The sequence below is a fragment of the Ceratosolen solmsi genome, unplaced genomic scaffold, assembly GCF_000503995.2.
Source record: "Ceratosolen solmsi marchali unplaced genomic scaffold, CerSol_1.0 scaffold8, whole genome shotgun sequence".
NCBI lineage: Eukaryota > Metazoa > Arthropoda > Insecta > Hymenoptera > Agaonidae > Ceratosolen > Ceratosolen solmsi.
The window spans coordinates 1804330-1829772 of record NW_011948439.1 but is presented as its reverse complement, the minus strand read 5'-3'; the positions used below and the strand labels follow the sequence as shown (position 1 = coordinate 1829772).

The window sequence follows — 25443 nt, the reverse complement described above, 5'->3', positions numbered from 1 at the left end:
ACACAGAGAGAGAGAGAGAGAGAGAGACTCAATATAAGAGTGTGTGTGTGTGCGTGTGTGTGTTTTTACGTGTGTGCGTGTACGTGAGTGTATGTGGGAGGAGGAGGAGGAGGGGGGGGGCTAAAAAATTAAGATAGATTAATAAATAAATAAATAAGAGAGCGACTCGTGTGCTGAAGGAGGGAGGAGTGAGAGACATTCGGTCAAGAGTTCTCGGATACTTCGAGGCAGTAAAAGGGAGTAATGCGAACCCGTGAAGGTGAATCAATTCGATTGCCAACCCTCGCCCCTATCTTTTCCGCATCCCTTTTGCGAGGCTCTTCCGCTAGGAGCAACAAGTGCGGGCACGTCTCATCCTCTTTACCCGACAACACATCTTTAAGAAACAGTCTCGACTATCTTTCCTCGTTCGGTCTGCCCAAGTCTGAGTTCCGATGGACGTATTTGAATCGAACGCGATTTACCCTTTTTCCGCTCGATGTCGATATATTCAGTCGAGGCGATGCGTTCACAGCCGACCAAGACTCGCCGTATACGTATGGCCGAAAGCTCTACCGAGATTAAATTTCCGAACGAATTGTGCTTTGTTGTTTTAATGAAATCTTCCAACTTTCATGATTTAACTTTGCCTCTTTTCACTCCAATTCAACCAACTCGCTTTCTCATTCTTTCTGCTTAGTTTTTACTTTTTTTCTTCACTACACTTAAAGTATAATGAAGTATTATTCCATTTACGAAATTCAGTGGGCAAAATTTCGAATTATAAACACTTAATATTTTACGATTTGTCTTTAACAATAAACGTTAATTCAGCCGGCGTTATTTAAATTTTTTATTCATTATTTTTCATTTTCCATCCATCCAATTACAAGGCTATTCTTTATTATATATGTATATATTAACGGAAAACGCATCCTCGTCTCAGCAGTCACATATTACATACACACTTTTAATTAAATATAATTTTAATTTATAATCCACGCGATAATAATGACATTGGTATTAAAAAGAAAAAAAAAAAAAAATGTATATTAACAATAATTCTAATAATAAACATGCCCTTAAGAGTAATAATAACAACTACAAAAATAACAGAAATTAAAGAGATCGTTCGTCAATGTTAAGGTGGGGAGGCTTGCGCGATGATGGACATCACTTGCGCTCGGGCATCTTATATCTACAATATCAATATATTCTCATTTCCTCCTAGAGGGCATAACGAACATTAAAGCTCATAAATAGTCTTAGGATTTTAATCAAACCTTGTAGTAAATCTTGATAAAATACAAATTGATAAAAATGCGGACGCATAAAAGAAAATGTTAAAGACGGTATGGACGGTAAGGAAATAACTTTCGGTCGCGCTTTTACCAGGTAGAGTGTGGTGCATCACATAATTTATCCCGGCCGAAAATCTATTTCGCGTCGCATACTTATATTACGCTCGCCGAGATTCGCTTTTATCAGTGCTAGTGCACACAAACTCGCGCGCCCACCCGCACGCGCACGTGAGATAAAAGTTCGTGGCCCGCGCGTATGCGTATATTTCGGTTCGTTTTCAAGATAAAAAACAAACAAAAAAAAAAAAGCACGGATGCAGCAGCGCTTTATCCGTTAAACTACGAGCTTTTACGTAGAGAGTAAATGAGAAGGCGCGGTTGGACTTTCTTTACGAGCGGCGAGGCACGCAAAATCCACTCCTGGAAAATGAAAATCGTGGGACGATCCGAGCCGCCGGAGGAGCGCGTAATTAAATGCGCCGCCTCCTCGCTTTCCATCTTCCCTCCTTATCCATCGACCATCGTGAAAGAATGCGCTTGAAAATAAAAAGTGGGTTGTACCAACTCATTCGACGAGCGAACGATCTTCCCTTTGGCTTAACCGTGACATTGTTGTCGAGGCGAGATCGGACGCGCTCCTCGCGCAACCGTTATCTTGCCGACAAATGGCGCACGTGAAACACTCTGACAAGGATAATTCACCAACTTTGTATCCGGGATTCCGATAAGATTTTTGTCTGTTGTTTTCTCAAGATTTTCGCAAGATGTAAAGCTTTCTGGATTGCTAGCTTTTATTATTCTTCTTTTTTTTTCATTCTTCTTCGTCTTCTTCTCGATTACACGCGCTGATCGCATATCCCATAGGCGCTTTTTCACGGCCAATCAACAAAGCGATGACGATATTACTCATAGACAAGTTTTTTTTTTTCAACGTACACGATTGCCAATATCATTGCGAAGATACCAGGAGATGCGATGTTAAGGTTCCGTTTTGAAATATTGGGTAAACTTGCGTCTGCAATTATGCATTTTGCATTTAAAGACATTTAGTGAGGCCCAAAGTAGCTTTTATGCTAATACAAAAACAGCTGTTATTTTTATATGGGCACAATCGCATAAGAATAAGAATCTATAAATAATTTCGTTCTCAGCTTGAATCGCTCAAGCTTAATATTGCTTTGGTTGGTCTGGGATTGCATTTACATATAATAAATTATACTTTCAAAATTATTCGAAAGTTTATAGCTGATATTCAGCATTGTACTTCACCGTTATTTCATATTTCATCGTCCTATGTACAGTTATAAATTATGATGTAGCAATTAATTTTTTTTTTTTTTTCACAGCATAATTTAATAAAAAGTCAGGCTTACTTTTCTTTGAATACTACAAAATTGACTTTTTTTTTTTTTTTTTTTTTTTTTTTTACAATAGTAGATCAACATTTGTAAGATTTTTTAAATTTACATTAATAACCCCAATAACCCCAATAATTTGTATAAACAAGCTCTCTAGGCTTTATAAGTTATATTGTAAATGTGTGACTTATTAAGAATCTATAAAATTCAAATAAATATAAAATTTCTCATTTATACAAAACTTCAAAAATCTATTCAATGTTATTTCAAAAATTCAATGAGAATTTCAATTGATTATTAACGAACGGAACAGCACAAACACGTGATATTGATATAAAAAAAAAAAAAAAAAAAAAAAAAAAAAAAGGAAATGCGGAATGGACGTATATTAATACATCTCTGTTTGAAATAAAACAACTTGACGAGCTATTTACATATTATAAAAAAAAAAATTATTAATATTTATAACAAATGAGAATTTAAATACTTTTTCAACATTTATTTATTTAATTTTGTTTAAAAATCGAGTATTAATTTCGCGAAAACATTGACAATTAGAATAATATGGAAAAATTTCCTCTTTGTGAACAATGGCTGTATTTCAAAAAAATTAATTGAAAAAACCATTAAACTTACCACGATATCGTCAGTGCATATATAACTAAAAGTATACTTTTGCCGGTTTGATTTTTCCAATGAATTTATTATATTTCACGAAAGTTCCGTAGTGAAATTAAATTCCAATTTGTTTTTTTTTTTTTTTTTATCTCAATAAAGACAAAATATAACTAATACTTGATAATAAATTTATTTCCAAAGAAAATATTAAATATGTATCCTAAAGTTGTAGTTTTCATTTTAATGGTTTTCTTTCTAAAAGCCACACAGATTTCACACAGAATGGTACTTAATGCGGATAATAAATTAAAAATAATTTAGATAATCTATGCCATTCATAATATCTTCCTATTATAATAATACACCGGAATTATCGTAATTTGATTATAATATCGATAGTTTTTCAATTCAAGGAGTAGAGATGCATACATTGAGTAGCCCATTGTTCGTTGAAATTATCATTCTCTTTTCATTGACTGGATTGTATTAGAGAAGGAGAGAGCGATTTCTTTGATACGTAATGATACGTAAAGAGAAATTGAAGCGCAATCGACTGTTTACTGTTGGGGAATAAAGTTGTGATAAAATCGCAAAATGAAAAAAGGACGAAATGCGAGCTTCGAGCACTGTGGTTAATGTCGGCATGAGAGGAAGAGGAGAAATTGTCCAGTGAAGGACAAAGCTATTCGGGACTATCTTTGTGACTGGCAAGTGGCTTGGGAAAACACTTAGAACTTTCCCGAATAAAAAGATCGAAAAAACCAAAGACTTCTGGGCTAAGTGAACGCGAATAAAGATGATAAGAAAAGGAAAACAGGATGAAGGAACTAGTCGATACAAAAAAAAAGGGAAACGAGAAGAAGATTACATCAGCCACAGAATGTAGTTTATATATATATATATATATATATATATATATATAAATACCGATAGTTGGAAAAAACTAGGAAATATCTTCTAGGTGTTTTTTTTCTTCCAGAAGTTTGAACCTCATCAACGTCTATATAGTTGCAAGTTGATTGTCATGCTCATGTACGTGTATGTATACACGAAGGAATCATAAGAAGTTGCATGCAAATAATCTTAACTGTACAATGCGACTATTCAGTGCATATATTGTACAGAGGGGTTGTAAGCAAATGTGTAAATAAATGATTTATTTTAATTTTAATCTAATTAATTAATGAAAAAAATTGAATCCAATATCATCTTTAGGTTGATATTAAATATCTTGGTCTTAATATATATATATATATATATATATATATATATATCATGTTTTATAAATGGATCGATATTTTCTATTAATATTCGCCTTACTTAGTACGTGGATTTCAAATATCTGTAAATGCAAATGGAAAGTCTTGAATTCTCCAAGCATGAAAAATGAAGACGAAAGGCTCAATGAAAATGCGGTAGACGGTAGAGCTAAAAACTATAAATAGTATTGCACGGACTCACCATGAGCGAAGGAGATGAGAACGACGCCGAGGAGCGCCAGACTCAGCAGCGGGCGAGTGGCCATCCTGCCGTGGATCGTTACGTCGATTCGGCCTCCTCCTGAAACAATACGAACATCCCTCGATCAATCAAACCATCTCTATCCCTACAATCAGCCCGAGCAACTCTCCACTCATACTCGAGCTCGAGTGCAGCGCTCGCCACCGTAACCCGCCCGTCCCGCTCTATCTTTCTATTACTCTCTCAGACTCTCCCGGTCGGCGCCTCTCTTCCCTGGCAGTCTGCCCACGCATTTTGCCATCATCCCTGCGATTTCAAGCCCAACACGCATCGGCTCCCCGCGCATACCTACACGTGGATGCTCGCGATGCACTTACGCATTCAAGAGGACTTGGAAATTCAGCCGCCGTGATTACGATGATGCGAGAGGAGAAAAATATCGTGGCTCCTTTACAGGCAGATTACAGAGGCTGCACATTCATCGCTATATATATATATATATATATATATATATATATATCACTGAGCCTCGCTGACCTGCTTGTAATTTCCTCCCAACCGACTCATCTCCCTCGCTTATCTCCTTCGTTCCAACTGTTTTGACTCTTTCTTTCCTCACGTGTGTCGCGCCTTTCTTTCTTCGTCCCCGAGGTCGCTTTCTTTTTCCCGTTCACCAACTACCTCCTACGTCGCTTTTACCTTTACTTTGCCCGTATGCTTGGCTTTTGTTGAGCTCGATAGAACTGAATCGCAAGTCGGAGCCATTCTCCAGCCGTCAATACGATATTTTTTTTTTTTTTTTTTTTTTTTTTTTTTGTATATTTTTCAACAATAAAGCCTTCGACTCGATCAATTTCTTTATTTTTCTAAATTAAGGCGTTCGATATCCTTGTTGAAATTTACTCGAAAATACGAAGAATACAAATACTCTTTTGTATCTAAATCGCAAAGTCCATTGCCAATAGAATACTTATTCTTAAAATTACTACGATTTCCAGTTGATTTATCAACATTTTTTTATTCATTGAATTTGTGCATAGACTTTTTCGTCAATTAGATTATTGCACTTTAAGGAAATAAGTTGTTTCGTGAAAGTATCCGTCAGCTTATTATTAAACAGACATTTAAACGACATTATAATCTTTAATATTAATTTTCATTTCGTTTAAGTAAATCTTATTTCGTAAGATGCGCCACAAGATGCCTTACCACAATATAAGCCATTCGCTCAATTTAATAAATTTACTCAATTGCAATCAATTTGATTTTCTATTACCTTATATCGCAACCGAACATTCGGTAAACGAACTCGATTTTTCGAATTCCATAAACCATTAGGGACCAGCGACACTTTACCGTCGCTGTCCCATAACTCGGCGTCACGGTTTTTTCTTACGTGCCGCCAATCAAAAATCACTTTAATCGCCAAAGTTCATCGCTGTAAAAATAGCGCGGCGCGTGACAGGGCGCGAATGTTTCCCACTTCCCCGATCGTCACCGCGAAAAATACGCAATAAAAAGACTCGTGAAATTACGGGCGTAAAAGAAAAGTTGGCCAACTCGACATTGGGTTAGGAATAAAGGATCTGCGATAAATGCCAAAAGCTAACGAAACAATCACGGACAGCGATTTACGACGAGTCCGCTTAACCATTTTAAAATGACGAGGGAATGATGCGGTCGCAGAAACTCCATACCTTTAACACTTTCGACTCGAAAAACTTGGCCGTGCGCTCCTCACGAAGCTACTTTTCTTCCTCAACTTCCTTCACTCCTTTCATTTTATACTGTTTGTCCAACCAAGTCTTATCGGGAAGTTCAGCGGGAAAAGTGCCCTAGTCGGATTATTCGTTGCCGAATGGAGAAATTTTTGGACAAAATTCGTTACTTTATTTTCAGAATGTAAGATGTTATTTTTGCGTGAAATTGACGTGAAATTGACGAGAATTTCAACGGCTTATTATGAATATTTACTAATTATTTAATAATGTTCGAAAATATTTTACGTACAGCTTGGCTTAAAAATATTTCATTAACATTTAGTTTTTGTAGAATTTTGTTAAGGTTTTATGTAATTATTGAAGCATAATACATTGCTTTTGCGAAACTCTGCAATGATTCCCAATGCTATACAATCCTATAGGGCTGATATGTAAATAAAATACAATAAATAATAGACATCCGTCGATGAGTATGAAAGTATTAAATGATAAATCACGAAAATTCTTATAATTAATGAATTTATATGGCGTGCGTGCTATTATTGAAAAAATAGAATGAAATCAAAGTATTTTGCAGTGACGCTCGAGTCTTGGCAGCCAAGATCATCGCGTGACAATCACTAAAATTCACAGTATACACTTTAATATTAATGAATACCATTTCCTACAACTTTTAAAGAAAATGACATTGATCTGGCCCTGTGTATGATGATATTTGATACTAGAGCGACGCACGGCACTCGGGGCTTGCGCTTCATATATTTTATACGCGCGCAATTGCATCAATGTTTGCTACTGTTTAGTCGCACGCGTAGCCAATACTTTTGCCGGGAAATTCATACAAATAAGAAGGAGAGAATTTTCACGAGACGCGGAGAGAAAATAGAGAGCCCTATGTAATTGTATGAGAATAAACGGGCAGTTTATGATTTTATGCAGGAGCATTGGTTTACGGAAGTCGTTCGGCTGTTTGTAGTTAATTAGTGGCGTCGAGGGTCCGGGTAGAACGAGCTTGGCTACGTTGCTTGGAAAATGAATGTTAACTTTTTGTCGAATGGGTCGCCGCCATTCGGTGTTGTAATTCGAAAGTTGTTAGCGCGCTAACCGTGCGTATATCGAAGCTATTCGATGTGGTTGAGTATCGAATTACCGGGCGGCAAATAACATTCGGTGAAATTGGACAAATATGTGCGAGCGAGTATGTCGCACAACCCTTTGTAAATCAGTTTTAATTAGAAATTGACGAAAATTCAAATTCGTTTGGAGCGTGATAAAGTGCGCGCGGGCGTGTGAAGTAAGCGCGCGCAAATAGAGGGTTATTATGTATAACGAAGCTTACTTTTTGTAATAAAGCTTACTCGAATTTTTATCGCCTAGGCTTACGTTTAAATTTTTTCAACCAGCGTTTTATCCTTTTAAGTTTCCTGATTTTCATTATACCGATGCTGCTATTTTATTCATTATAAAATACTCATTAATTATGATATATATATGTAATGGAGTAAATCAATAGCGAACGTTCTAGTTATTAAGAGAAGAACAATAAGACCACTTTGCTGATCTTCGGCATAAACTTGAAAGAATTTTTTCAATTAGTTTATCGAGCGCAATAAGAAATTACATTCAAAGTAATGGCAAATATTTTTTATATATTAAAAGATATATTTAAATACGCGATTAATAATAAAATACTGCTGAAAACACCTGCTTTAAAAACATGAACGATATGATAAAAAGGGTTTGATTAATTTATTAATAATACAACTTCCTTCCTTCGCCCTTGATAACTTAACTATTCCAAAATAATTGAACTATAATGTAATTATCGATAACTTTATGATGGAACATATTACCTTAGATAAGAATCGATTATGTAGAATGCAGAAAGGCAAGAGGAAGAAGAAGAAGAAAGAAACGGTAACCTATTTTGATATAATAATCTAAAACTAGCTAGATGAGTGGATTTTTTTATAAAATATGCTCCAAGCTCCTGCTTTTAAAGACGAAAAATATATATATATATATATATATATATATATATATATATGCTATTTATCTAACGGATGACCTCTCCTCACACGTTCCCTCCACACTCTGAGAAATTCTCTGCTTGCAACAAACGGAAAAACCGAAAAACAAAAACGAGAAAGAAAAAATTACAGAAATTTGAAAAAAAAAAAGAAAGTATTTCGGAGAATAGCCAGGGATGAAACATGTCTTATGAGAGACATGTGGTAAATGCAGTTTAGAGAGCCTTGGTAGCGTGAAACTGCCATTTTTTAACCAAACATGTCAGCAAATCAAGAGCCTAGATATCGCCTCCCATCCCAATTCGCTACTGTAATGGTGGCGACGAGTTCTAGGGTCCACGGATAGTCTCGACCGACGCCTCCACCGTGACTTGAGTCCACGACGAGCGTCGGGAGACTCAACGGAGCTCGAACCCCCTCGTATACGAAGCGAAGCGCAAACGAAACGAGTGGAGCATGGCCGTCGAGAGAAATCAAACGATTTTACGCTCCAGATTACGAGTCTCTTTGAGGATCGGTCCTCGTGAAAATTCTCCTCGCGAAAGAGGGGAAAAAGAAGCCGAGAGGCAAAATAGCAACAAGGATCCCGAGCTCTAACGGAGGATGCGAACTTGCGAAGTTCATTCGCCCGTCGGCTGCTTTGCGACAAATAAGGACCGTACGTTGCTACTTATCAGAGTGGAGGGTAATTTATGATTGGATGGTTTTAAAAATCGCTGGAAATCATGGAATGTTAACTGTAAGTTACTCTCGATCATAACCGAATGATATTTTATCATGACGATGAAATATTTAATGAATTCCGACTTGCAACTTCCGAGCTTTCTAAATAGCGAGTGTCTTACTAAAGCATCACTGTATGTAATTCTTAATGCGCGACATAAATGTTGAAAAGTTCTTCTGTTCAAAGGTTACGAGAATGTTGACTATCATTAATACATCAATGGCTAAGTGATATTAACTATTTCAAGTTAGATTCGCCAGCGTTACTTAATCTAAATTGCTTATACATACTAAACTTCAGCTCTGTTTCTCTATAATTCTATGGAAACAAAAGTTTTACGGATAATTTAGTTTCACTTGAATTTCGATAGAATGAATGGTTCGAACATTTTTAAAATCACTTCCACTTGTAATTACGATGGAAAATGTTGAAAAAACAAAACAAACAAAAAACAATACAACAGTTTCATCATTAAATTTAATCGTTAAATTCACGATTAATTACTATTTTCCAAGCTTCTTCAATATTTTATCACCAACCAATCTGTCTCAAAACAATAATAATTTTATTCACAAGATAATGCTAAGATTTTTCAACTAAATGAAATTGTCAACGGCAAATACAGTCAATAATAATTCCTTCTCTGTCGGGGCAAATTCTTCTTTAAAAACATACACCGAATTTTAAATGTCTGCCTCAGCTTACCGCGCACTCTCCATCCTCAACACAACGTCCAATGAAGTTTTCACTGACCTCTTCTCCGGCACTTTTTCGCTGTCACTGACACAACTTTACGCATTTACTTTCCCAGCCCCTCCAACTGTCTGTCGTAACCACGTGTACGCGGAGCTTCTTACGGCTCTTTATGGCGACCCCGACTTATGCATGTGCACCAGTAATATTTATTGTACAACCAAAAAGTAAATTTCACCTTGTCATACCGTATACTGTATAGAAAGACATGAATTTTCCAAGATGATTTATTTATGTGTCGCGAATGCTTTGAAGCTGCGATTCCCAATCTTTCGTACTAAAAATATTTAGCCACGCGTATTCAGCCTGAAATTACATGGATTATAATTTCAATTTTTTCGCCTGCATTATAACAATTTATATATATATCAATATTTTACATTAACAATTGGATTAAAAGTGACGCTTGCACTTTATGAACTGGAAACATGGCGTAGATGGATAATGAACGAAGGGAGAATTTTTAAATCAAGTCTTTGCATATGCATTAGAGTTACAAAAGTGATATTAAAATATTTTATCGAAATATCAACGAGACGAAGCTTTATTCTATAATTAATATACTGTAATCGACTTAAGTCGGACTGTTTCGTATTGTTTTATTACTATAATCGATGCCCAAACTTTATTTCGCATTTATGAATATACAATATCGTGCAATGTATTATTGCGGTAATTTGCAAAATGAAAATATAAAGAAAAATTTCGCGGTCTAAACTTATAACTCGTGCTTGTGAAAAGGCCATGGAAAATTTAATTACTTTACCAAATACTCATTTTACTTTCATAATTCACGTTCAATAGAATTATTATATAAAATTATGAATCAAAATTTCAACTTAAACAGGAAACTTATTTACATCAAAACTTCAAATCAACTTTCAATACTTGGTATCATTATTAGAAACTTGAATCATTGTATGGTTCATTATATACGTCAAATTATTAATAATTGAACATATTGTTATTTCATTTAATTCGTTGTTTTAAAAATGCAATTTAATATTAAAAAAAAAAATAAAAAAAAATAAAAAAGAGAGAGAGAGTGAGTGAGAGGGTGGGTTGGGGGGGGGGGATTTGTAATAAATGTGGACAGTTGTTACATTGTGTACATACAAATGTTATAATAAAATGCAAATTTAATTAAATGCAACGTTTACATTGCGAAGGGGTGTGCCTTAACTCTTTGTTATAAAATTTTAAGGAAAAGTTGTAAATATGAATTACAAATTACAAATTGCAAATTGAAAGTACAAATTGCAAAAATAACGTATATTATAAATTTATGATTACGATAAACTTGAGGCCGGAAACGTGCGAATAGTGAAATTAATGGAAAACATTTGAACATTCGTATAGAGTACGTCAAAGGTTGATAGTTAAAAATAAAAAGTTGCATTTATTTGACGTACTAACGAGTTTTCTCAGCCTAAAATAATATTAAACGTAAGTGCAACGTAATTGATGATTATTCAAACAATTTTCCAATAAAGTAGTATGCATTTCATTAGGTAGATCTCATGCGATCGGGTCATACATAAGCGGAAATTAATTTTGCAGATCGATGGGAGTGGCAATGAACGTAATGCCGCTAGGATTTTCACAAAGTGACTTTGTAAATAAATGCAGAGTTCGTAGAATAAAAAGCCATTTCGCGCCGTGAGACAATAATCCTCGAGAGCCGAGCAGCGGGTAAGCGTGAAAAATCGTAAAAAAGACGGAGTGCCGCCTTAAATTATCTTTAAATAATATATGAGACGGGACAACAGCTCGTAGCACGAGGAGCTCTCATGAATAAAGAAAAAAGAAAGCCAGGGATATCCACGTATAGCTTTAATGCGCTGAATGCGATATCATTGAGGGACTCCAAGGCTGTGCCTCCTCGTAAAAGCGAATGGGACGAGGGGGGATTGGGGGGGGGGGATGACGGGGCGCAAACCCTCGCGAAAGACTCGACATTCAAAGTGCGAGAGTCGACCGCAGGATTCGAGTATTTGCCGAGCGGCGACGATATGCGGCGAGCTAACCATGCCAGTGAAAGCAATTTCCCGGCGGCTAATCGCATTAGGGTGTCAGGGGTGCGGCCGTCCGGCAATTAAGCGTCGCTTTATTAAAACTCGGTAATTCTGCGCGACTAATCCCCCTCTCTCTATTCCAACCCCATTGAGGGGCCTCCATCTCAGATCGACAATCTCAATAATCTTGGGAGTTCCTTCGCGGCGGCTCATCGATCGACGTTAATTGCCGCGATGGATGCCCGTGGGACCACCTCAGGATGCAATTACACGGGGAAAAATCACGGGGATGACAATCGACGCTGTAGGAATGTATTTTTCCTTTGTCGGCTGTCCTTTGTCGAAGAAAGAAAAAAATGGAATCTGAACGAGCGATTGCAATTTCTCATCACTTACACTCTCCGTATGCTTATAAGTTTCTGTGAATTAGTCGAAAAATTTTGCCGAGGTTGTGCTCAATTCATAAAGCCATGGATATTTCTCTTTTCATTGCACATTGACGCTAACCTCCATATCCTCGTCCAAAGATGATTCAACTTCTTCATCTGCTTCAAGCTAATCTACAATTGGTAAACAATTTTATTTCTTTGTTATGCAGTCATTATGTCTTAATTTTCTTAGCTCAATGAAATTTATTATTTACCAATCGATAGGATTTATTGGTAATGGTAAAGCAGTCGTCTTAAGTAGCTAACGGAATTTATAACTTTAACCTTTATATTGCTAAAAGTACATTATTAAATATTAATATCTACGGCAGAGTTGCAATTCCTGGTCGCTAGTTATTATTGCAAAGAGACAACCGCGATGCTCAACAGCCTGGCCGGCTTATTATCTTATCAAGATAGGCGCTTTACGCCGAGGTCTTCATTCACTACAATTCCAACTCCGAGGTTATAATGAATGCAATTCCTAGTAAATCATGAACGAAGACGTCTGAGGCGGCTGAAGGATGGAGCTTCGAGATGAAGGAAATTGTGGAAGGAAGGTGGAGTGGGACGAGAAATACAAAACAAGTTCAACGTTCGAATTTTCATCATTGTATTTATTACAGCATTTACACATAGTGTTCTTATCAATATTTGTGTTTTACCGATATTCTCTTACGTGTCTAATTTAACAGACGCGCGCGCGCGCGCGCGCACACACACAAACACACACACAAACACACACATACCTATATATATATATATATATAAACTTTTGATATTTGTAATTTAAATTATCTTATTGATACGACTTGTTATATAAATGATTTTATCGTATTATTTTTATTGTTTGCGTAAGATCAAATTTAACCAATCATTGATTTCGGAACTTAACGAAGTCTTCCTTCATCTTGTCTCGGATTATTGCTACAACCATTTTTCACAGATATATTAAGCAAATAGAGACACGACTTCGACTTTACCATCTCTTTTATCTCTTAAAACAAGCGAGTCATTTACTATTGGACGCAAAAGATTGAAATATTTTCGAGAAAGTGAGATAGATAGGACGGATAATCGCCTTATCGATCTATCCGCTATTTCTTCCAACTTGGTGTAATTATTAGACTTGTGCGATAATTAACATTAAAAAAGGTCGTATTTTAAATTAAAATCTACCTCATTAAGTACATAAGTATAAAATCTGTTTAGTTTTTTCTTTCTTGTCTTATTAACGTTATTTTTAATTAACTTTTCGTATCAACGATCAGACGTGCAATTCGAATTAATAATTAATAATTAGGGCTGTCAATTTATCGTATTGGGAGAAAAATCAAGCATCAAGAAAATCAGCGGCGCAGTTTAGAAATTAATCAGCATGAATTTAATCAATTCGAAATAATTAATTGGGTTTCGCGACCGCAACCTAGAGAATCCCATTAGGTCTCTTCGACCGCCTCCCCCCCCCCCTCCCCCGTAAAATCACACAAAGTGGAAGGGACACGGGACTTTAAAGGACCATCTTGGGCCGAGGTGAAACTTCATACTCGTATACAAGGTACAATGAAAGGTAAAAGTTTGACTGCCGAGTCGATAAGAGGATCCGAGGCTTGGCGCAGAAAGTTCGTGGGTACCAACGGACACTGGGATGGGCCGAGTGGAGGGGGGTGGAGGAGAGCAGAGGTACGACGAACGATAGTCATATAAACGGGGCTTGGGGCAGTCTTCGATCGGCCCTGCCTCCCGGATAGACGACTTGAGAAGACCCGAGAGCAATGGCGCTATATACGTCTGTACGGGATGGAAACGTTTTCCAGCAGGCGCTCAGCCCACATTTTTACGAATTCTCTAGATAACGCGACGGCACTATGTGCGCGACCATAAGCGCCCGGGTATGCGAGCGTCTTGCAGTCGACGAGACCTCATCGAGACATTCGACTTTGTCGTGGTGCTGATGTCCCCCCCTCCCGCCACCGCCCATCCCCTCCCCAACTCGTCACCCCCACATCCACCACCCTCTCACCCCCATACACTTCCGGTTCACCAACCCCTCGTCAGTACCGTCGTCGTCATCCACGTCGTCCTCGTCGTCTTCGTCATCTTCCCCCCTGCTCTCTCTAGGATTCTCTCGGAGAGCGCGTGGAATTTCTCATTCACGGCCATTGTTCTCACACCGCCTCAGCGTCGCAAATTTTTGCGCTAATGCGTGCGTGCGCGCGCGTGGAAATTATCGCGTCACTCGGCTTATACGCGAACCTAATGCTTCCAATTTCAACGAACTCCCTAATCGAGTTTGCATATGTTACTCGCGTAATTAAAAAGCAGTGAAATTCCTAGAGTAGATTTACAACTCCAACCTTTATGTAATGTTATAAATATTGCGATGTTGGATGGGGCGGTGGAGGTGGTGGTGGAGGGGGGGGGGACGAATATTTTCATCGGGAGTGTTATTCGCTAAATGGTAGTTTTCTGGTTAGCACTATGTTTTTCACCGTTGTGTGTGTGTGTGTGTGTGGGGGGGGGGATAATCGTCGGCTTAATAAGATCAATAATTCGTTGGTTTAATTATGATGATGGAACGTCGGTGTAATGAAACGAGAAATTTTTGTTGTTAATCGAACATTTGAATCTTATTGAATTGTTAGGATAAATTGCAATATACTTTACATACGATGATTTTTCATTTCTTAATTAATAATATGTCCATTGGTAACTAATTGCGATGGCAAAATCGTAAGACCAGCCATTCAGCGAGCAATAAAAATATAACGAAAATAATAATAAATAGAATAAAATATAATGTATTTCAATGTCTTTAATGAATGTGGCCATATTATATTTTTCTACTGTAATGCCAAGTGTAATTTGCCCAAGAATTTTCTAAAGTAGTAGTGCCTAGAGAAAAGTGATTGCGGAAACGACTTGGCCTACATAAAAAAAAAAATTCAACAACTGGAATAACTGACAAAGAGAAAAAAAGAAGCATTCTCTTAATTGTGCCTAATGTGGCGAAACTCACTTCCCCCGACTTGTTTCATCACATTTAAAACAGTCATTGAAGCATTGAGATGAATGAAAATTATCTCCCCGCAAGGCAATCAAAACTGGGCGCGCCTCCATCCATCAAGCGATCTCGGAAAAGAAATGCCTTTAGAATCGCTGAAACGTTGTTCCCATTTCTGCCTCCTTTTTTTTTTTTTTTTTTTTTATTTTTACTTGGCCGTTCGCTCTGATTACATAGCCATCCGTGTCCCTGCACCTATCACATCTCCCTCCCACCGCCCCCATCAACCGTCATCCGTCATCTTTACCGGCGGTGGCCGGCTCCTCCGAGCCTATGCGATGTCGTTCTTGGGCAGCTCTCGAAGACGAGACACAATAATTCACGAAAGACGCTCGACGACTCTTTCTCTTTTTTCGTTTTATTTTTTTTTTCTTTTTCTTTATCATCTTGCTTCCATTTCTCGATACTCGCTGCCAGCGCCTCTTATTATTCCAGGCTTCTCTCCTTCTAGGGACTTCATTCATCGGCGTCGCGCCTTCCGCTCGTCTCACCTTCGAGTCTTTGGCACCCGCGCAAACAAAACTGCCTCCGCGTTCTATCGGAGCACTTTGAAAATTAGCGCGACTCTTTCTGTAAACTCATGAGTATTCACACGGATAAAACCGCGTGTCTTTACGCGTGGTACATCGTGTCCGCCCAGCAAACCCCAGCCCTTACCATCGCCCTCATTCCATACCGCTCCCATCCTCCCACTCGCACCTCCTCCGCTATTCCCGAATTTTCATAATCAGTGTGCGTTTAGTTTCCCACTTCGGCTCATCGTTCCTTAGGTTACTTCGCCAATTCCACCGCCGCACCCTATTCCAATATATATATATATATATATATATATATTCATTCCGACATATCGCCCGGCATTCCCAATAAATTGTGCGCTCGGGTCATTTCGAAGCGATTCGACGACTCGACAATCACGGGCCATTGATGAAAATTCGACACTTCCGGTCGCCCGAGTACTTTCATTAATCTAACGGGCAACTCCAACGCGCTCACCCAAAACTCGGCCGCACCGGCTTACATATATCTCGCGATGGATTCTGCGCGGGCGCGTGCCTTTATTACGCATCGATCGCGCGGTGGCGTGGATTCCGAGGCGACGTACTGGTGAATAAAGGGTAAAAAGTAGGGGAGGTAAAAAGCGAGACGTTTTATATTGGCGGAGAACTGCGTGTATATACGAGCGCGTAGTCGGACACCGAAGTAAGGCTGGTTGAGCTTCGGTGTATTACTTACCGTAATGAGACGAGCGGAGCGACCGGGCGAATGGCCTTTGCTCGGGTAAGTGACTTTTCTAATAAGACCGAGCAGCTACTCGCTCTTTACCCTAACCTCCCATCAGCACTTTATATCGACTTCCAGCTAGTGTGATGCTAGCTCTTCTCCCTTCGTCCCCAACACCATCACGCGCGCCCGCCCATTCGCTCTTCTTCGTTCTCTCTCTCTCTCTCTCTCTCTCTCTCTCTCGCAGCACCCCACATCGGAACTCTCGACATTTCGTAACGCACTTACTTTCTATCCGGACTGCCCGATAAAACAATACGTTATACTGTATATCTCGACACAATGTAGTATACACACAAAGAAGTAAGCGTAAAACGGCCTATAAAAAGTATGTCCTCGGGTAGACTCGAGGCAGAAGATATAGTCCATTATGGCGATATCGTGTACTATAAATGTACTCAGTCTCGGTATATTATTTTCGCCCGACTTTTATTCTCCGCTCAACTCAATGAGTATTATATGTAATGCTAGACTTTTACTAAATATCTCGTATTAAGTCCCTATAGTGTTTATGTATTGCCTGGTTATCGATTAGTTTATCCAAGTCTTTTTAAATTAAATATTTCATTGGATTGAACTTGTAGTTCCATTAACAATTTTACCCACGAAACGATTTATCTTATACGTCGTCAACTATTAACTACATATGCTTCTGAAACGACATGGATTCACAAGTTGAATTTGTAAAAAAAAAAAAAAAAAAAAAAAAAACATTAAAAAGGAACATTCGACTAATTCATTACAATTGCCTTAACTTGATTCATTTATTTTATTCACGAGGCAATGCAATTTACGACTACAGATACTACATTTATGAAATACCCAAATAAAAAAACTTTGAAGGTAATGGTAGTAAGTAGGGATGGGCATTTTACGACTAAAATTATACTCCCTTGTGTTTGTATAATGGAAAACACAATTTTTAAGTATATTAGCATTTGAGCCTGCCTACTTTGTTAAGTAAACATTGTTGAACGAAGTTTTGAAAAAATTGAAGTACACGGTAATAATTTGTTATTTATATGTTAAAGAGAGCTTATCAAATTATCAAATTATCAAATTATCAAACTAAACAGAGAATTTTTCATTAAATTACACAGCCATAAATCGATGCATCGTCGACGAATTTTTAAATATTATTTAAATATCAATTGACATTGCACGAGCTTTATAATAACGAAATAAATGCTGACAGGAAAACAAAGAAAAGTTTCCTGACTACATAATTAATTATATTATCCTATCATTTTAACGATTACTCGATGTAATACAGAAAAAAAAAAATATTCAACTTATTTCTTTATAATTCTAAGGCCTAAATAGGATAATATTTCGCCTCGATGAACACTACACTTGTCGATGAAACATTCAAAACGCCATCAAATTATTTATTACCTCGGTAAAATCGGTTTGGCCTGATTGGATTAATTTCAAATTCGAAAAAGCATCGAACTAGGCTGGGGCCACTACAGTCGAAATAACAACAAACTGTTAAACTAATGTACAGGGTCATTTCAATGTACTAGTGCTTGACAACAAAGTACGGTGATACATGATGATTAAAACGGGACAATATTTGATTAAGAATAAAAAGATGAAAGTAATGCTGATTATGTTCCCGTACCGTTTCGTGATTCACGAATGGCTCTTTCGCCCCATTTTTCGCCCGCGAGCGTCGTAATTCCCAAGATAATCCGAAAAGGTATTTGAGAATAAGGGCTTTTATCGCCGATACCCGATATCCGATACCATCTTTCACGTCCGCTTTCGGCTTCTTTCGCAGATGCCTGAGTATCTAACCCCCGTCGACACTCAAAATATGTACATATGCCCGCGGGGGTGGCGTAAAACCCAAGTGCCGAATAATAATATTGTTCACCTATCAGTCTACTGTCTACCTCCTGCAGCGCGCGCTTCCTTACGTATATAATATATATATATATATATATATATATATATATATATATATATATATATTACCGAGGGATAAAAGTTCATATCCCGACGAGTGCCATCGCGAAATCCGCCCCTCAGTATATATACGTATGCTAAAAGAAAGTTGAAATCGATGATCCACGATCCACGAGACTCGCGAGAGTAATGATAATCGAAACGACGTGGAATCTTCCTACGAGCTACTACGAGTTGCACCCTAAAATCCCTTCGAGCCTCTTTGCATACTAAAGCGACCCACTGCGAGATGTGGCTGGCTGTTAAGGTAGGCCATAGAAATTCTTTCTTTTTTCTTTTTTTCTTTTCTTTTTTTTTTCTTTTTTTTTTTGCTTGTTTACTTGTTTTTTCCCTTTGTTTTGTTTTTTCGGCCGTTAACGTTAAAGACTTTCAAGCCGATGAGCAGAGCGTGGTGAGCTTTGTCGAGACTTTCTTCGCTCTCCGTGGGAATGAAATATAACGAAACGACCGAGTCGACGTAATGCAATCAGTATATTTTAAACATCTCGAGTAAATGATATCTACGACTTAATAATGTAGACAAATTTTCATGCTCAAGGCTAAAGATATTACCATATTATTGTATTACGAACACGTGGCTGGCTAGAGTCGCTTTGAAATTAATTTTCACAAAAGCTCGCTGTCTACTAGCACGAGCGTTTCTATAAACTATTACCCATTAAATTCCGATGGTTTTCTCTAATTGACATTAATAAAACATTTTTCATATCCGATTGTCTTTCGTTGTATATTATTCACATATATTAGTCACGCTCATTAGGATAAAGATTCGAGTAACGATTGGAGTAACGATTCGAACGGTATATATTCATCGTTTTATTTATCCGTTGCTTATAATTATTAATATAATGATAGATTGAGCAATATATATATTTTGCAATTCAATGGGATCCTAGAAGAATACCATATCCCATTGGAGTAGTGTGGAAATCGCTCATCGAACGACGAAACGAAACATCGAACGTGCCAGCCGTGTGCCAACAATTGATTCCCACATACTTACGTAAATCAGATAATTGTCAGCAGGAGGTCGAGTCAGGTGGATGGAGTGAACGACTGAAAGAACCGGCAAGAAGATTAACAAGGCTAAGGAGAAAATACGGCTAATTATGCCTGTATAATTCATCAGGGCGTCTTCCGTTCACGCATCGCTTTGAATTCGCTGACAATGGCGCACTGTGACAGCTTGTGTAAGCAAATGAGCGCGAGAGAGGTGGTGGATTGTGGTTTGACGATGGGGAAGGTGGGGTGGGGATGGAGGGTGTGTGCGTGCGTGCGTGTGCGTGCGTGTGCGTGCGTGTGTGTGCGCGTGCGTGCGTGTGTGTGTGTGTGTACTAGGTCGTACATACGCCGGTGTGCACATCATCGTAAGGACAAATAATACGTCGGTGCGCGCATTGTTGCTTTACCCCAGACACCTTCCGCCGCGGTGACGCAACGCACCTAACGGTAATAAAGGCAGTGCTGAGAATTGTTTGAGCTCCGAACACATGCCGCGCTCGTGACTTCCTATTACAATTTCATTGTCAAGCTTTCCCGCTGCGAAATATGATGCGTTGCTTTTTGCGTGCGCGAGCGAAACGCCGATGCTCCTTTCAAAGTTTAATTTTGCGCTTGTGCCGGTGCCGAGTGATGCGTTATTATGGCGTCGGTCACGCCGCGGAACACAGGACGAAGCCTGGCGATACATCTGGACGATGGGAGGGAATTACCAGGTAAAATACGCGGCGGTAAATCATGCGCGGATATTCCAATTGTGCCTTTTGATGAAAGAAGGTCGTCAATACTTGTCTAATGCGCTTCCCAATCGGAGCCTCGTCACTATATTAATATTCTTTCTATGAATTTGTCGTCATCAAGTATATGCATACGACTGATCTGTTATTTATCGTCAAAATTATCTCTCCGCATAAAATCCACGTGCTCGTATGTGTGGAAATAACACTTTGTAGGAAAATGAGTATAAGGTTATTCCCCTACGACATGCTACACATTCGCATATGACAAATTCATGAGAATATAACTATCGTCGATACGGAGCTATGATTTTTCAATTTCTCTTGGTTTACGATGTTTTGCTCGTATCGAGGCATATTTCCTTAATTGTTTTAATTTTAATAATTACCTGTCGTACATTGAATATTTGTTGCAGAAAGATCAAACTTATATATTTAAAAATCTATAGTTTCTTTATCAATATTCTTTCATGAATCATAAAATAACTCGATCATTATGTTCTTTAAAAATGAATTTCATCGTAATTGAAAAGGTCAATATATCAAATGTTCATAAATGGAAATATAATTAATATTTGTTAAGTAAAAACATCATACAATAAATGTAGACTCAACCTTAAATTCTTTTTCATCAATATTTATAACCAACCGTTTGATATTAGTTGCCTACTCTTTACAAAAAATTAATTTAAAACATTAATTAAGTTCGATTTTATTGTTTAAAATAAGGCGATTTCATTATAATTCTTAATAATAATATTGTTTCTGGATCAATTCAATACCGATTTCTATTATACACAATAGCATAAATACAACTGCAAAATTTTGATTTTTTTATTATGCAATTAAATTTATGCAGTTAATCTACAATATGCACGTTTTATTAATAAAAATCGATTTATTCATCTTATATAATAAATCTGAATAGAAGATTAATAATGGCATTAAGGTACTGGGAAAACAATATTCAAATACTTTTTGGCAGACTGTGCACATTATTCATTTTTCATTGTTAGTGCGCATGCCATTACGCTGAGTAAGATAAGTTTGATATCAGAAATAACTGTAATTGAATGTAATCGATAAATATATATATATATATATATGTATATGTATAGAAGATATATTATGTATACAGTTTTTAAATAATAAACCCTTTGATGAATTTAAAATCACTAACGCACATGTTTAATATATTTTCAAAAATTATATTAAAATTTATATATAATTATATGTGTTTTACATTATCTCGCATTTATTTATTTTTTATTTATTATTGAATATGCCGACGATTTAAGGATATTATAATTCAGGTGTTATAAATTTTATACTTGGAAACATTTCATTTGCTGACTAAGGAAGTGTTATATTTAGACATCTGTAACTTTAAAAATTAAGGTCATATAAAATGACTCGTCATTCCTCGATGTTAAAGTCCTATTTCTCTAACTTTGCAAGTAAACTCGTTGCCACGAACAAGATAAAGAATAAGCATTTAAATATCTTTCCATTTGGTTGCAGTTTTTCATTCGTCCCTCCCCCTCCCCCGCTCCCCCTATCTCTCTCTCTCTCTCTCTCTCTCTCTCCCACCGCCATCTCACACCGCCATCTCTCGCGTGGATAAAAAACTTAGTTTCCATTCCGATCGGCTTACTTTGCATTACATTAGTTCCATAAGATAATTTAGATATTCTGATGAAATGGTTGTTTCGGGTAGAGTGAAAGTTCAGCTGTGCGCTACGAAATGCCTCGTGGATGAATTTACCAAAGTTCCAGAGCCACGAAGCACCTCCACACGTCTGTCTGGCCCGAAAAATTGAAACTTTCCTGTAAATATCAGTCCTTTGATTAATCGCCGAAAGAAAAGCTGTGCCGTCAAACTATCCGGATAACGATTCTTACTGATCGGCGCAATGCTATTACAGAGAGAACCATGAGGGTGTCGCAAAACTAAGCCGCACTGCCCTGAGCGTTTAATCAAAGTGCGATCGACCGCGACGAGGCCGACCGCGCCCCCGCCATTTTTGCCCTTTCATTCTCCGGAGGCTCGATTTTCGAGCGGACTTATCCTCCTGACCACGTAAATGTATCATCGGCTCCAATCACCACAGCGGCTATTAAAATATCGAGATCGAGTGGAGTTGCCGGTTATTTTGGACCGATGGTCTTGGAAATAGCGACCAGTCTGTGTTGGAAATATGAGGGTTGTAAGGAGTTGCGTCGAGTAGTGGATGCAAAACCACCGCGGCCATTAGCTGTTTCATTAGTTTTCCTAGAATGATGGATTCGCTTCGTCTGTACAAATTTGCCTCTCGAGGTGGAATGTCCGAGGTATTTACCATAACTGGAAAAGCGAAAAGATCTATAGGTGATAATAAATTGAATTGCTTGCGGCAACGGGCCTTATGAAAAATAGCGATAAGACTACACGAAATTCCCATTCTAAATGTATTAATAGAAATTATTATTTGAAAAGAGATTATTTTTCCGCCTTTAATTACATTAATTTTAAACTTATATTCTATATATAAATATATATAAATATATATATTTTTTTTTTTTTTTTTTTTTTTTTTTTTTTGTTTTATCACACGAAACTGCATTTCAATATACTTTTCAGACTGCAACGATAGAAAACAATAAAAATTTTTTAAATATCCCATTGATTAGATTTATTTTATACTATTTATAAAAATTTGTTTTATCATTTTATCGCAATGGCAATTGAGCGAGTGTGATCGACAATTGTACCTGATCGTATGAATTTTCATTTTATTATTATTTAAAAAACCAATTTGCATATGTGTTGCATAATAATAATACTTTCAAAATAAAATAGTGCATACATAATTTTATAAAAGTATAAAAACTATTATATAAAAGAAAATTATATTTCAGAATAAAAAAAATTGCTTATGTGCTTATTCTTCGTGAAAGATCGTCGTTCATTAATGTAGAATAGATTGTAATTTTTCTTTGATTGTTTCACTCATTTTTTTGTTTTTTTTTTTTATTGTTGAAAAAATCCAATCCTTTATTTTATTTCAATGAAAAGTACTTCAACTGTGACATTATTGATCTCGTGATTATTTACAACCAGTTTAGCGAAAGCCAATTTCACTCCAATTTCACTCCAGCTATTTAGTGAATAACGTAGGTATGCAAATAAAATAGAAATTAAAACACAAATACAATCAAGGACACATAATAGATTTTTTATTATCTATGTCGTGGCAATAGTTAATTAATTTAATTTGTAATATTTATTCTTATTGTGTTTAACTTATTACATTGCATTTATATAATAATGAATTTTTTTTTAATTGTGATTTATGCTGGAATAGCAAAAATAATTCAATAAATGGATTTGTATATTTTTTCATTTTTTATCTACATTTCGTGCTGGACGATGTTAATGAATATCGTCTAAATTCGCAAACTTATGAGATTTATTATTATCATGTTATGATTGTGTTATTATTGGCTCTTCTTCTCTCGTCCTATACAAATAAGCAAAAGCCAAATAAGCGCAAGAGTTTTTGAATTGAATGAATAAACAAAAATTAGAAGAACAAATAAACAGTTTTTGTTCTATAAATGTCCATGGCTTGCATTTTTCATCATAAATTCAAGTTATAAAAAGCCATAAAAGTGTATTATTTAATCGATCTAATGCTGCCCTCGTAATAAAATCCAATCCATTCGCGACACCATAACGAAGCGATAAAGCTCCATGTATTAAGTATAGCGACGTGTAGACAAAAGTAGACAAAAGCTCGATGCATAAATTGAAATAAAGAACGGACAACTTAATTATTAATAAACTGTGTTACGCAGGATGAGGCGGGTGGCGATTAACCGTCGCGATCGTGTTTAACTTGGCTATTGCCGTGCAATACAAATGAAATAAATGTTTAAGCGTACTGGAGAAATGGAGTAACCAAGTGTGGCAATGAATTCATAGACCAAAGAGAGAACGTGGAAGAAAGTCGGATGGAATGAACGTCGCGGTTACGTCGCCAAGAAAGCTACGGACGAATATAAAATAGCACAAGCAGCGATTAGACTTTTTTTATGTTTCGCTTGCCCACCTCCCCACGATGAAGCGATTTAAGCATTTCCAAGCGCCAGCCACGGAGCTGAATCATATTTCTCGTCCTTGGAGTATCGTTACGCCAAGGGGAGTTAGTTACGTGGAGCATTGCATGCATTCCTGGACGTGGGCGCAAACGACTGTGAGCAAACCTGGCCGCGGTAAGTCGTGCGAGATTTTATTTGTTCGTCGGAACCTCATAGTCCGCGCTCCCTTCCCCCGTAATTTTCAGACCGTACTAGTGCCCGTCTTCTGCAAGCTTCAGTTTTATAAAAGTCACGCGATGAGCGCACGTGTTGACGGAGCCTGGGAGACAAATCCAAGAGATACGTGGAATGTCTAAGCGTTCACGTGCTGCATTTTTCTAAATCCTAGAAAAAAGTTCGCGCAGTCTTGTAAGTATTGGTTCAATATATTCGAGAAATAGTAGGCGTTGAGATACATCCTTTCCTTCCCAACCGCCCATCATTGTTACGTATAATGGTTTTGATGATTATCAAAGTAATTTGTAAACGTAAGGTGAAATGATTACATCAGAAAGAGCTTTTTATTGAATGACATTTTACAATTTATTTTCCAATAACCTCATACAAATACGAATAAAAGCGGTAAGGCAGAGAGAGAGAGAGAGAGAGAGAGAGAGAGAGAGAGAGAGAGCGAGAGGGAATAAAAGATGAAACCCGTTATGAATAAAATAAATGTACGCGTATTCTCTCGTAATTTTAGCCTTTATTTATACAAACACATATAAATTCTTATTATTGCTACATGTATATATTAAAGCTTTAAAACTAGAAATTAAAAAAGCTATAGGAGCATGAATTTTAACTGATTTTTTAAGAGGTTAAGAGTGCGACGCAATTCAGATTTATAAACGAACAAACAAGAGATCAAATAATGATTAAAGTCG

At 37.1% G+C, this 25443-nt stretch overlaps 1 protein-coding gene across 1 annotated transcript in view; it reads right to left on the bottom strand.

Annotated features, from left to right (window-relative positions):
• LOC105365481 (Down syndrome cell adhesion molecule-like protein Dscam2) overlaps positions 1 to 25443 on the bottom strand; it is a 168852-nt gene that overhangs the window by 114866 nt on the left and 28543 nt on the right. Inside the window, exon 2 of the mRNA XM_011503657.1 lies at positions 4718 to 4816. Coding sequence (XP_011501959.1) covers positions 4718 to 4781 — 64 coding nt within the window. The 5' untranslated portion in view covers positions 4782 to 4816. The remainder of the gene's footprint in view (positions 1 to 4717; positions 4817 to 25443) is intronic.